Here is a 14,125-nt window from a genome sequence, read left to right as displayed (position 1 = left end):
TGAACTCTTCCCGTTTTCTAACATTCTTCTCTATAAGGGTGTCATATAGCTGATTAGCCTCATACCCTCCAACCAGTCAAGCCGCCATGCAGTTGGAGACCTCAGGAGAGAAATGGGCAAGGTCTTGTACTGGAAAGGGTCCTGCTTTTGGGTGCAAAAAGGATTAATGACCCACGGGTGATCACAGAATCTTTGCATCAGATATTGTGGAATCCTAACTTGTAAGTTTGTCAGAATGGCTAATGGCTTTATCTTTGATCATTCCAAATTCCCCTGTAACCTCAAACACATCTCTTTTTTTTTTAAAGTACAAACAGTAATGATTAATGCGTTCAAAGCGAATGCCACAGGGTGAGACGTACCACTGGGGACACATTATTTTCGGTTCAATTTTACGGTGCATTTTTACAGCCAATATTCATAGCTATACCCACTTCAGTCAGAAGTAAAAAATAACATGTTGCTCCTCTAGATGAGGATGCAGCCTCACCGTGTCCTTGAATATGAGGTGTGCTGCCTTGAAATCGGTTTATTACAGCAGAACAAATAGATTTATTTACGGATATTAAAACACAGGGTGAAGGTCTAAGACACAGCATGCGGCTCCGCGGAACTGAAAAGTTAAAAGGGACAATAAATGCTCTGAGGGAGCCGTATCTGTGCCGATGTCTAACGTCTGATGGAAATCAGCGAGTGTGAAAAGATTTCATTAAACGTATGTTATTAAAGTAAAGAGCCCAATTCCTCAGACCCACTCTTTAGAGAATTACATCACACCAGAGAACGTCTTATCTTATCTGAGCTCTGCAACATTGGAGATGGTTAATCAGGAAGACTGACAGTTAACCGAGTATCATTATCAGTTGAGCCAAGGTTGGTTTTAATAGTAAGATTTATAGATATCTTAAGTTCCAGAAAAAAGGAGGACTTTAAGGTGTGGATTTATGGTAAAAAAAAAAAAAGATCAGTATATCAAGCTGTGCGCTCATTGGGAGAATCTTTCAGGCTACAAGACAGATTCGCTGTGGCTGAAGAGCATGTGTTGTGTCAGCTAAGAGCTCTAATGCATAGCAGATGGATGCAGTGAGGAATGTCTTGGGATGAGCTTCTGCCAGTGCACACCTTAGGCACCAATCAGGCCCATAACATTTACAAAAGGCATTTTTTAAAAAGTCTTTACCGATTTTATGGGGGAGAAAGTGTTGACGGTGCACTGCTGGACTCTTGTTGTCTCGTTTTCTCCATCGTTCTCACTCCCTCCCTGCTGAAAGCTGGCTAGATCAGAGTGACCTTCAACCACTTCAGCCCCACGGGGACTGAGAGCGAGTGAGAGAGATGGCGATAGAGAAGGAGAGGGAGAATGGAGAAGTGGGTAGGGCTAAAAAAGGTGAAAAAAATATTGAAGGCAAGGAATGGAAAATGTCTGGAAACCAGTGGTGCGCATAGACGGCTGTGACAAGAAAGATGACTTTGCCTTCTCTATGCCTTTCTTTCCCATCTGGCTGATTAAAACTCCAAGATGACCCCTCACCATGAATAAATCAGGTGAAAACTGTAAAAGAAAAAATACAAGAGAAGTAACCTTTGATTTCACATAGGCCACAAAGAGAATGGAAACTGGCCTGTCAGAGCAGTTGTGGGAGAAATTTTTTACAGATAATGAGATTCAGCTCAATCTGCTGTCACACTGGTGCTCTGATCATGCAAGAGCAGTTCCTACCTCAAACTCATTAATATTAAGTTTCCGCCTCAACTTTACTCCTTATTATGCAAAATTAAAATGGACAGATGTGTATGGTCAAATCAGTGCATGTCAAATCAGATAGGGCTGATGTTGAACCATATTATGTTCACAGTAGGGATGGGACGATAACCGGTTTTATTGATAACCGTGATAAAATGTGCTGAAGGTTAGTAATATCGTTTAAAAATGAATTATCATTAAAATCGTGTTTGATTATCGCGGTTTTAATAACTCACTATTAAATCATGTCCAGCCAGCAACAGTCTGATGCAAGCGCAGCGCACAATGTTTTTTTTGTTTTTTTTCGAGAAGGAATGGCGAAAGTCAGTGACTTTTCTATGCTTTTCTATGCTTCTACACTTTTCATTGTAAGGAAGGAAATGCCACAGAATTTAATCTTTCTTTAAATTAAGTGCATAGAGTTGCTTGTTTTATTAGTCGTTTGTTGATTATTAAATATAAAACTTGCTGAAATGTTTTCAGTGTGAGCATCAACTATTTTTGAACACTTTCATCTCGTTTCAACAAAACCGTGATAATATTGATAATCGTGATAATTTTAGTCACTATAATCGTGATATTAAATTTTCATACCGTCCCATCCCTAGTTCACAGTTTGCTTTGTTTCTTCAGCATTTCATATTTTTTCAGCCCCCTGAAGTATTCATTATTTCTAACAAATGTCTTATCTGGGATGCCATGTTATATGATATTTCAAGAATTATGATTGCCTGGCTCACAGGAATTGGTATATAGAAAATCTTGTTGCTTCCAGGTCCAAATGATTCAACCTCAAATATTTTTATAATTAGCCCCAAAAGTTGCAAAAAAAAAAAAAAAAAAAAAGTTTCTAGGCGTGGGTGGTGTTGGAGCATAAATTGAATCCATAAAGACACAAAAGATACTGACAAATATGTTTTGATCTTAAAGCATAAGCACTGAATGTCAGTTACCATGATCTAAATGTGAGATATATTAATATTTCAGTTGGGTAAGCTACAACATGTTGATCAATTTAAGGGACTAAATTGGAACTGTCTTTCTACAATACCTAATAACACTTGTGCCTGACGAATGTCTTTTTATTCTAACACTGTGCAGATCTTATTTGTATTAGGCCTACAATACCTAAATATTCGAGCATCGAAGTAGGTCTACGTGACATGTTTCCAAAAAATAAATCTGCTTTTATTAGGCCGCTGATGTGCCTATACATGATAAAAATGTATTCTTTAAATATTAAATTTACATACAGCGATAAAAAATAGTGCACCTTATAATACAAAGTCTGCATTAGTAATCTATGCAATGCAGTCACCCGTCTTCAGTCAGACAGTTAACCCAGGGGACCATCCATGCAATTAGTTATTCTAGATAGAAAAAAAAAGTGTTTGCTAAATGACAAATAACCAATCTGAAAAGGACCTTCCAGTTCATCTCAGCACACAATCATTCGTCGCTAACAGCAGGGACATAGGGGGTGTTGTTTTCTCAAGCCTGGAACAATGTAATTATCATAGCAATGATTGCACTAGCAGCAGTAATTAGTAGCGCGGACCCTTCCGGACGGTGACTCCCATGCAATATGCACGAGGCCATTCAAATATCCCCGCCTGCTATCCGAAGTGAAATCCTAGAGAAGCAACTAAAGCGGCAGAGTTAGAGAGCGAGCGGAGGGAGGGGTACAAGTGCACGTCAGCTGCCTACAAATGACACACTGCAATCATAAACTGTCTCGCGGCGCGTTCTTTCGCGCCTTTTCGTTAGTGAAGTAAGAAGTAGACATCGAGATGCTCGGAGAAAAGCGGCTTCTGTTACTGATTTAGCGGATAAGACGTTTCTAGCGCACTTCTGGTGGACTTCTACTCCTCAGCACAAAATAAAAGCTCTATCGCAGCCGCCTGAGAGTCTGGATGGACCGCGATGGACCCTACTGGAGCTCGAGTCGAGATAACGGAATAAACCCCATGCCGATTATATAAGGATTTTGCGACAAAGAAAGTCAGGAGACAGAAAAGCTGCTTCCCTTATCACTAATTCGCCCGAATAAACAGCTCGCCAGGGTTTATATTATGGACAATGTAGTCTTTGAGCACGGTGTGCCTGACTTCTCTGGATTATTTTCCACATTTAGTTATGCTGAGCAGCCGTACTGTGTTATTACTGGCGCGATTTTGGACACTGGATTCAGATAATATCGTATTGATGTCTGCAGGTTTGCGCTGGTCACTAGATTGAGATTGCTGTGTGAAGTCTTCATGCTGTGGGGTAAATACACTCTCTACTTCATCTAATCCTTTTTACATGAAGTTCAGCTCTCTTGCAATTTGATATTCTATTATTCATGCAGCCTTCAAGTCTTAAAGTTCAAATGGTTCACTGCTGACAAGCTCGTTGGCGAGATCGACACCTGCTAATTCGGATGTGCAGACGCTAATGCACTGACACCTGTCGCAATATGGTGATATACTGAAGTGGTACAGGTCTGAACACACATGTCCTGCAGTGGCAGCAGCACGACACTTACAAGCATCAAGACAGATGATGCCATTTATTCGCGAACACTGATACTCTCACTTTACAGATGATCTTCTCTGTGTGGGAATGGTTCAATGGCACATTACCGACGGACATTTACTCGTAAATGAGGGCATGTGGCATGAGTCCAGCAGAGAGTATCTCCAAGAATGAGAGGTAGACGTGATTATGTGCACTTGCACAGAGAAATTAGACATTTACAATATTTATCACGCTATAGTTGACCCAGTAATAATGACTGTCAAGTCAGAGTGTTAATTAGGAGGAGCTTTTACATTTCTTCTCACATTGTCATACATTAGGCTACTTCATTACATTACTTCTTATCCTCTAAATAAAACACTGCAGGCATAGTTCAAAATTCTGTCATCATTTATTCACCTTCATGTCTTTCAAACCTGTATTAGCTTTTTTTTTGGTTACCAATATTCTTCAAAATGACTACTTTTGTGTGAATTATATCCCTTTAAAACTACTGAGAGTCAAATATCAAATACAGGTTAGTTATTATGTTAAAGTGTCTGATAATAAATATGGAAAATTTTGTTTTAATTCTGCTTTTCTTTAGATTGCAACATTCAAAGCATAGGCATACTGAATATTAGATGCATTAGTGACTGTACATCAAAAGACTATTCAAGGCACATCTTTCGTTGACTTACTAAATACAAGTGCAGATCAAAGAACACATTTGTACAGCAAAACTGCATAAAATTATGCACTGTAACCAGCAGCCTTAAGCCATCACTTATGATTAAGGATGCACTGACTGTCAGTGCTGATGTCTAGTTATTATGAATGTGCCTGCACAAAACAACACAGTATCTTCAAGTGACTTGATAACCTGATGAATTATGGGCTGACTGTGGAGTCAAAAGATAAGCTCTGCACCTACAGGCAAGCCTTCTGGGTTTCAAATTATTTTTTTTTGGTTTGTTTTAAAATAACTTCTATCATTTTTCTGATTGAAAAATAAATATGTCCTTTGCAGAAGCATTTTTCTTCAGCATCATGTGGCCCCGAGTTCAACACTCATAGTCTGAGACTATTAGATTCAATTGAATTCCAGGGCAGAAAATCAGTAACAGAGACAAAAATAAAGTCTACAGTCAAAATCAGATATTAGTGACGCACACTGCCTTTTCAATCCACAGAGCTCACAGAAGATTAATCATTCTAGGTCATTTACCAACATACTCCCTTCATTTCCTCCACACTTCCTCTTAATGCGTTTAATTTTTACAGTTCCCAAGCTATGAATATATTTCCATTTCCATTCTCCCCAACAATTCTCCAACATAACATCATCTTTTCCCCCAAAGCATATAGCCTGTGCTTTTTGTGTTATACTCGTCACTCTATATCCTTCTTCATTTCCCTAAGCTTATTTATGAACTATTACCATCATACCGTAACACTTTATTAGGTCTGTAAAAAGCCAAGGGAATGAATCACTATCATGCTCTCGCCATCCCTCTCTCACCCCATTCAATTTCCATTTCGCCTCACCATTTAAAACTTTCTACCTTTATATCCACACCTAATTTTCAAAAATGCAATTCTGTCATAATTTACTCTCCCTCACATCATCCATTTTTGGGAGAATTATTAATTTTGTGTAGTTGTAACATCTAATCTGAAAAATCCAATAAAATGTAGAATATCTATATCTTAAACCCTGTTGACACCTATATATCCACAACAGTAATGCGTTTTATATTTAAAAAGCCATCAATCTGAGGTGTTGACAATTTCATCAGACACAAATGGTCAGTTGGCTATAGTGCACCAGCCATTGAATTCATCCAACTGAGAAGGCCTGCATTCGATTTCACCATAAAGTCCACAATCATTTCTCTAAATTAATCAATACCAGTTTTACACTGTCCCATTCTGAAATATGGCCTGAGGAAACATGAATAAAATCAACATCAGTATGCAGTGTTATGACAACACCTCTCGGACAGTATTAAGATTGAGCATCGCCATTTTGCAGGTGGCCCAATGCACTCAGAAGCTTCATTTTGTAAAAGAAGCCAGAGAATCAGACTTGATCAAGTCATGCTTCATACAGAAACTAAAGACAATTAAATACCGCAATGTGTGACAAAGTCAGCACGGAAGGCAAGCCATGAGGAAAGGAGGTTTTTAAAAGTGTGTCTGGGTTCCCTTCAATATAATTTATTAATAAGCGAACGCAGGTTGTCATAAGTGCTATATACTATGCAGAAAACCTGGGAAACTTGAGTTGAGTTGAAAAATCAGTTAAGAAAGACACAGAGAGAAATTCTGGCATGTTCTATTATATCTGAGGCATCAACTGAGCAAAATAAATTAGACTGGAAGCAGAAAAGATATGCTTGAAGTGATGAAAAAAGACCCTGACCACTCTAACACCCTGTCTAAAACAAGCAAATGCTTTTACTCAGTACTGCCACAAACCTCATCTTGCTAATCCAGTCAATGTCACTGGCTTTGTTAACTGAACAAGCCTTTGAAATTCCATGAATTGTAAAATAGCCTAGGATTGCAAACTACATTTGTCAAGACCTTCGGTAGTGAAATTCAGTAACTACCTTTGACATTAAGGCAGAAAAAGAAAACCTCTGCAATTTAAACATTGCCAAACAATGGAGCTGCTTCAAGGGAAAGCATGAATAGTCTATTGTTGACCTGCACGTTGCAGAAAATCATGCAATTTGCTCAGTCCATAAAAATGGGCTAGAAGGCCATAAATAGTAATACGTACATGTACTTTCAATGCTTTGAAGGTATATGGCCAATTTACTCTGAAATTGCACTTTTCTCTGTACACTCCAGCCTAGTAATTGCACATAATCATGCAGGCCATGTCCTTATCAGGATATAACCTCTACAACCATCCTCGTCTCTTTTCTTAATGAGTCATCACAGTCTGACTATGTCCTTGTTTCTCCTTCTTTCTCAAGCATGTTGCCCTCGCCCCAGGTGTGCGTGTCTACTCTGGTGACAGTGAGCACGATGGCCGTGGTCGACCTCTACCTGCTGGAGCAGAGCATGCTGGGACCTCGAAGTGGAGCTCGTCCTGCAGTATGGCCATGTGTTGCTGTCGCGCTGGGTGACCTTTGTTTCCTGCTGGCGCTGCGCTTCGTTTCTGCCGGTGTGGTTTCGGAGGCTCGCTCTCCCCGCCGGGGCTTTGCCAATGCTCTGTGGTTTCTTTTCCTCTCGCTGCTTCAGCTGAAGCTTTTCTTTGTGTGTCAGAACTATAGACAGGAGAGACGACCCCCAGATCCTCTCGCCCGCAAGACTCTGACTCTTTTACTTTCGGTGTGTCTGCCCTCACTGTTTCTTATCCTGACAGGAGCTGACTACATGACTCCACTCCGCAGGAAGCAGGAGGTGCGCAGCCGGCTCCTGTGGGTGGTGGTTGACTTGCTAGATGTGTTGGATCTGCAAGCAGGGCTGTGGGAGGTGCAGGGAAGTGTGGGGGTTCCTCTTTGGGTGGAGGGTATAGTGTTCTTTTACTGTTATGTGCTGTTGCTGCTGCTGCCATGCGTGTCACTCACGGAGCTGGGTGCCACTGCGCTGCCTGGGCTCCAGGCGACTCGGAAGGAGGCCATCTATCCATGGCTTAGCCTGGTGACCATTAACCTGTTCACGCTCGTGCCCAGAGGGGTCGGGATGCTGTGGTACAGGGACCCACGAGTGTCCACGGTGTTCCTGGGGAAAAACCTACTGGCTCTTGCGGTAAAGTTGAGCTCTGCCTGGGAAAGGCACAGAAAGGGCAGCGGAGGGATGCAGGGCACAGAAGCCACCACAGGAACTGGAAATCAGACTCGAGGGGCAGCATCGGAGCAAGCCATGGAGCAGGAGCAAGAGTGTAGGTCTCCAGTGCCATCCTCTACACGCTACCACACACTCTCACGCACTCACGGACACAGCCACTCGCTCTCTCACGTCAGCCTAGACCCCACTGAGACCTCACTGGGACCGGCTTACATTTCCCATGAACTATAGAGGTCATGAAAGAGTCCTGAAACTGCCAACAACCGGAATTTGTAGGCTCATAGCTATCCCTGGAGTCTCTGTGCTTTTGGCAAGATTAGCAGAGATAACTCATCGTATTAGCACACATTGTAGTTTGTACAGCTGATGATTTGTAAAGCCAAACACGAGCAGCCTGCTGTGGTGTGAAGCTCCCAGACAAAAATGATAATGAGGCAAAAGAGGGAGCTGTTTTAATTAAGTGCCTTCTTAAAAGAGCAACAATTATAATTGTTACTCTTGTTTGTTTTGGTGTTCATCAAGGACTTGAATTAAACCATGTACTGTGAAGCATGACAACTGTTAATATTCTACTCTGTAATAAAAATGTTTCATAGACACCTGCCTCCACCATTGTTACCAGGACTCATAATCTGTGGTTCTGACATGTGAGACAGAAGCAGCTCTAAAGTAAATCTTTGCAGACATGTAAAAACAAATGACAACATTTCAAAAATAAAATGGGATGGAACTTCATTTTAAAAAATCTAATTTTTTATGGTTGGAACTCACAAACAAATGAATCCATTCTGCCATCAACTAAATGGGCATTTTATGGTTGAGCAAACACAGTAACGAAAGTATCCGTCAATCACTTTCAACAGTAAAACTTTACCCACAGTTACATACATTGAGGTCCAAAAGCCTAAGACTACAAGTGAAAAATGCTTATATTTTGCACTTTTATACCTCAACAAGTTAATTACTAAATATATTATAAGCACAGAAATATCAGGCCAAAATTGACTTTAGAAATTACATTAATCTTTACAAATGTGTACACTATCACTCTTTGGTTTTAATGACAGCAGCACTTGAACTGCATAAACTCAATATTAGAAGTTTGTTTAAAACCATATTTTGGATAATAGGAAGCAAATGTATTTATCCACCTGTACAAAGATTTCACGTCACCAATTTTTCAAAATACTGAAACTGTTTATTATTTAGAATCAAATTATAGTTTGAATCCCAGTTTCGCAATGTTGTATCAGATTTTAGACCCCTGTATGGGCAGCTGCAGGCTGGAATGGAGAGTGATGTCTCATTAATCTACAACTTTAAACATATCATAGTTACCACAGCATGAAGTGTCTTCTCCACTGTGGTTACCAATGACAGATCTGTATGTACCAGAGTATGATGTTAGAGAAACATGCACGTTCTGATGTGATGATAGAGATTGAATCCTGGTGCAGAGTATGGTGGGGGGTTGGGTATTATTCACTCTCCATCAGCAGCCTCTACCCCCCCCCCCCACCCCCTGCTCTGATAAACCATTATTACTCATATTAATTGAAATGGGACTCATTTTTCAAAGAGCTAAGAGCTTATACCGTACTTCATTTACATGGAATATTTACCGAACATAAAAGCGGAGAAACTTGCATGACAAATGCTAAAAATAAGCCTAGCTATAAATGAACTGAATTACGGAATGCAGTTCCACATGAAGCTGATTTAGCTTCAGAGGTATATCAGACATATGAACCAGACCAGAATGCCATTTCTCAGCCTTTCATCTCTCTCTCTCTCTCTCTCTCTCTCTCTCTCTCCATGTTATGTCCCCAGCTTTTCATTAATGAAAAGAAATCAGTGAAAAAGAACAGAACTATCAGGTTAGAAATACACAATGCTCACAGTAAATTTTTCACCCCAAAATTAAATTAATAAAATAGCCATTTTGTTTGCATTTTGAGGACAATCAAGCACATCCAACCTAAATTTTTATTGATGTTAATTTTTTTGTAATATATATTTGTTTTTTTGTTTTTTTTTGGGGGGGGGGGGGGTCATCTTAAGGTCACCAAAGCTTCATTTATTTGATCAAAAATACCATAAAAACAGTAAAACTGTTACATATTATTACACTTTAAAATGTTTATGTCAATATTTAATTTTAAAATGTATTGTAATATGTAATTTATTCCTGTGATAATCATTATAATATGCTGATTTGCAGCTCAAGAAACATTTATTAATATTATCAATGTTGAAATTAGTTTTAATACAATGCTTAATATTTTATGTAAACTGTGATGGATTTTTTCTGAATTGTTTGATGAACAGAGCTTTCAAAAGAACATAATTTATGTGTGTGTGTGTGTGTGTGTGTGTTTATATATATATATACATATATATACATATATATATATATATATATATATATATATATATATATATATATATATTTTATATATACTTAGTAATGAAAATAAGAGTAAAAAGTGTGAGTCAATAACACATGATGATAATTTTCAGGAAAATGATTCCACTACTGACATCAAAGAAATTAAAATTTTTCAGTGCAAAATCATGTAATAGTTCACAAATATATAGATTTTCTTTAGATTTTCAGGGGTGAAATACGATCTGGACATGTTTCAGAAATTCACCCATTTACCTCACTGAAAAAACACGGTGTTATTCTGCCTGGTCTTGATGTACAAAAAACTTGAACTATTGTATTATACGGCCCTCTTTTATCCTGTCTTCTGTTTCTCTCCTCCATCCGGCTGAGTTAATTTCTCTCTGGACTGTAATTACTCTCCTCCACAGAAGCTGTCAGTTTCCCCCCTCTCCACCGGAGCTCCCTCTTTTATTTCTCTCGTTTGTTTAAATTTGCCCCCGGCCGACAGGCAGCCTACCTCTATGCGCTTACCCTGTCAGGGATGGTTAGGCAGACGAGAGAAAAAACGAAGGAAGGAGAAAGCGGGAAGATTAAAGGGCCAGAGCTGTAAGCTGAAGGCCTGCTGGCTGCAATTTATTTACAGTTTAATACACATAAAAGTTGAGCCAAAGATGGCAGCACAGGCACAAAGGCAAAACAGAGCTCAAACAGAGCTGACAAGAGCAGGGGAAGACACATGCACAAACATGCGACTGCACGTGTTTAACTGACATATGGTGCTGCTCTGCTTGACTGATGCTCATTACACCTCATATTTAGTTCACAACAGCTTTCTTCAGCAGGAAAGCACACTAAGGAGCCAGGTTGACTTGCACTGGCAGAAGAAAATGTGTCTAATTTATTATCATCACGATGGGCAAGGGACTGTAATGACATCATTACAGCTGTAATTAGCTTGTTAGTTATGATTGTGCTTTACATATGAGAGCAGAGGTAAGCCTGTGTCAACATTTATCTAAACAGTTTTCCAAGATAGTCCCTATGGTGGAGAAAAGCACAAAACCTTAAAAGGCTGTAAATATATGAAATCAGATGTTTGTTTCTTCAGAAGACGACTTGAAATGGGCAAAGCCGTTGAGCAGCGACAGCAGATGTGCTTGTAACAGCATTGTTCACATTGTGTTGCTCTTGTTACTTTCCTAACCATTAGAGCAGTGGTTCTCAGCTTTTTTAACTCCAAAGACCACCATCATAAGCAAAAACATCCAAAGGCCAGACACTCTTATTTTCTTTCAATTTAATTTCAGAATTCCAATCATTTTTACAAAAAAAACTAAAAACTTCTTTCTGTAGACTAACCCATAAATTAGTATCTCCCTTTTTCCATAAACAAAAACCCAATAGGATTTTGGCTTTTGGATTATTCCAGAGAATAAGCTCTGTGACCAACACAAGTTTATAATATTCATCTGCTTGAATATTATCATGATAATAGAGTTTATCATGATAATCTTTACAAATTTCTCAACTTATGAATTATTAATTTTGTCTTAAGTCTTCATTTGAAAAAAATATATATTTTTTCCCCGAAAATTTGAGTTAGAATAGTTTGCAAGTGTGTGAAATAAACACAGTGAGGCTGTAAAAGCAAACGATTGAGTTTATGAGTAGATTACGTGATATTAGATGAAGTTTGCATAATTTTTTCTGTTTGTTTCCTGTTTAATACTGCAAAGCTGCTTCAAACCCATGTTTAAAGCACTACAGAAATAAAGGTGAATTGACAAGTTTAACTGTCCGGTTTGATGATGTGTAATGTCACCAACAATATCTGTAGTCCCATTTATAACAATAACAAGTATTACTGATGTATTGCATATCATATAATAAAAAAATGGAAAAATCTTTAGCTTGTGTTAACCATTTCAGTCATTTAACAAAATCCCATTTAAAAATGGGATGTGCTAAAATGAATTGAAAAAAAAGAAAGAATTGGAAAGTCTGCTAAGATAACCCTGGTAGAAAATAAAATTCAATGGTGAAAGAGAAAGGACTAAAATCTTACCTGTCCCAGGATAGGGCCCAGTGGAGGCCCAGGAGCCGCCTGTCCAGATCTTACAATTGCTCTGATCACACCTCCAGTATCCAACTTTTTCACCGCCTTGGCTGCTTTAGATATCTTAGACATTGTCTATGTGTTTGGCCTGCCACACGTCTGTCCGTCGCCTTTGCCTGTTGGGAAAGGTAATTATTGAGGTCTCCTTAATTCATAAAAAATTCAACACAAAAGTCTTGTCCAGAGGTTGAAAAGTGAGTTACACAAAAGCTTTCCAATCCATAAAAGCTCTCCCAGGAGTGCACAGCAGCCTTATCTCGAGACGCTGTAAGTGAAGACAGTCACGAGGCGAAGTGCTATGAAACCTCAGGCCCTTCAGAGATAAGGGACAAAAGCACAGGTGCGTCACGCACTCGAGGAGCTTCTGCGCTTGGCTGCCTTCAACGATTCCCTGCACTCTGCTGATCCATTACGGTTAGCTAGCTCTCTATGGGTCTAGATCAGGAAAGGTCGATGGAGCAGATTGGACAGCAGCCACCAAGCACCAAAACATGCACAGAATTAGCGTCACATGCAAGGGCAAAAGAGTAGTACCTGGTTTTTCCATTCAAGACCGAATTCAATTACATGATTCAATCAATTAGTTGAGTGGTGGAAATGGCCTGAAACATATGCGCTCAGGGAAGCATGAGTCATAAAAACCACTCCCCATAATCTGATATACACCGAAGGCAATAAAAGCCATCATTCAGCTGATCGCAGCCTGGCTAATTACAAATATGACAGTTCAACCCAGGTGAAAACAATATCTCCAAATTATTCACAGCACTATGTTCCCAGGTTAACCTGACTATTTATATATTCATAAATTCAAGGGAGATGAGGACAGAGGTGAAGTAAACACACCTCGCTAGCCACACGTTGGAACGCACCATTGGTTTTAATGCCAAGTTAATCCTCGCATCTGTGCGCGCAAGGAGACAAGCAAAGAGAGCTTTTCGCAAGCACCAAAACGTCTTGGATCTCAGAATACACAGGCTATCTGTGAAGAGCAGAAGCAGCAGATATAGGCTCCGCAATCACACTGCGTTAAAAATTACAAACTGGGTTTTCTTTAAAATGCCAATCACATGCTGGCCTTCATTTCACCGTTCAATTTCATGCTGTTCTCCAAACATATTTTTGCTGTTTTAAAAAACATGTTGAAGCTCAAATCAATTTAAGAGGCAGTCAGGGAATTTTGGGCTGCTGGTAAACCTCCACTTCTTGGCAGGAGGTCCAACCGTTTTAACATATTCAGAAGCAAAAATGGACAATCAACAATCCTGTGAGCTGAATTGAAGCAATTTATTCAGAACATTGTGTTTGGCACCAATTTACTTTTTTTGAGGGATGGTTTACTTGGTGCCAACAATAACAGTGTTTCTGACTGTTTTGAAGAAACATGCATGAAATTTATTTTCCATTTAAAGCAACTCCGTTGACTAGATGGGGATATAAAATACAAGATGAAAGAAAGAAGTGTGAGGATGAGTGACTATGGACTGCAGGCATGTTCTGTCAAACTTCACTGTGCTCGCTGGGTTTCCTGCTTTGAAGCACTCTTTGACTTTCCAAATTAGATTAAATTGCT

At 39.3% G+C, this 14,125-nt stretch overlaps 2 protein-coding genes across 4 annotated transcripts in view; one reads left to right on the top strand and one right to left on the bottom strand.

Moving 5' to 3' along the window:
• Nucleotides 1–14,125, bottom strand: part of mrpl11 (mitochondrial ribosomal protein L11) — a 28,720-nt gene that overhangs the window by 11,418 nt on the left and 3,177 nt on the right. Inside the window, exons 1-2 of one of the 2 annotated variants that reach the window (XM_059515574.1) lie at nucleotides 12,756–13,035; nucleotides 12,502–12,668 (exon numbers count right to left, since the gene is read on the bottom strand). In XM_059515574.1, the coding sequence (XP_059371557.1) occupies nucleotides 12,502–12,624 (123 nt within the window). In that variant the 5' untranslated portion in view covers nucleotides 12,625–12,668; nucleotides 12,756–13,035. Of the gene's footprint in view, nucleotides 1–12,501; nucleotides 12,669–12,755; nucleotides 13,036–14,125 lie in introns of those variants that run through there. The other variant, XM_059515573.1, reaches the window with a different exon arrangement.
• On the top strand, nucleotides 3,219–8,644 carry tmem265 (transmembrane protein 265). 2 transcript variants are annotated; one of them, XM_059515571.1, is made up of 3 exons: nucleotides 3,219–4,012; nucleotides 4,095–4,438; nucleotides 7,231–8,644. In XM_059515571.1, exons 2-3 carry the CDS (start codon nucleotides 4,389–4,391, stop codon nucleotides 8,276–8,278), a joined length of 1,098 nt encoding a protein of 365 aa, XP_059371554.1. In that variant the 5' UTR covers nucleotides 3,219–4,012; nucleotides 4,095–4,388; the 3' UTR covers nucleotides 8,279–8,644. The 2 variants fall into 2 exon arrangements, with proteins under 2 accessions (XP_059371554.1, XP_059371555.1); XM_059515572.1 differs by lacking the exon at nucleotides 4,095–4,438 and having other exon boundaries at nucleotides 3,222–4,012.

This window comes from Carassius carassius, chromosome 29, assembly GCF_963082965.1.
Source record: "Carassius carassius chromosome 29, fCarCar2.1, whole genome shotgun sequence".
NCBI lineage: Eukaryota > Metazoa > Chordata > Actinopteri > Cypriniformes > Cyprinidae > Carassius > Carassius carassius.
Note: the sequence above shows the minus strand (reverse complement) of the source record. Positions and strands in the feature narration are given on the sequence as shown.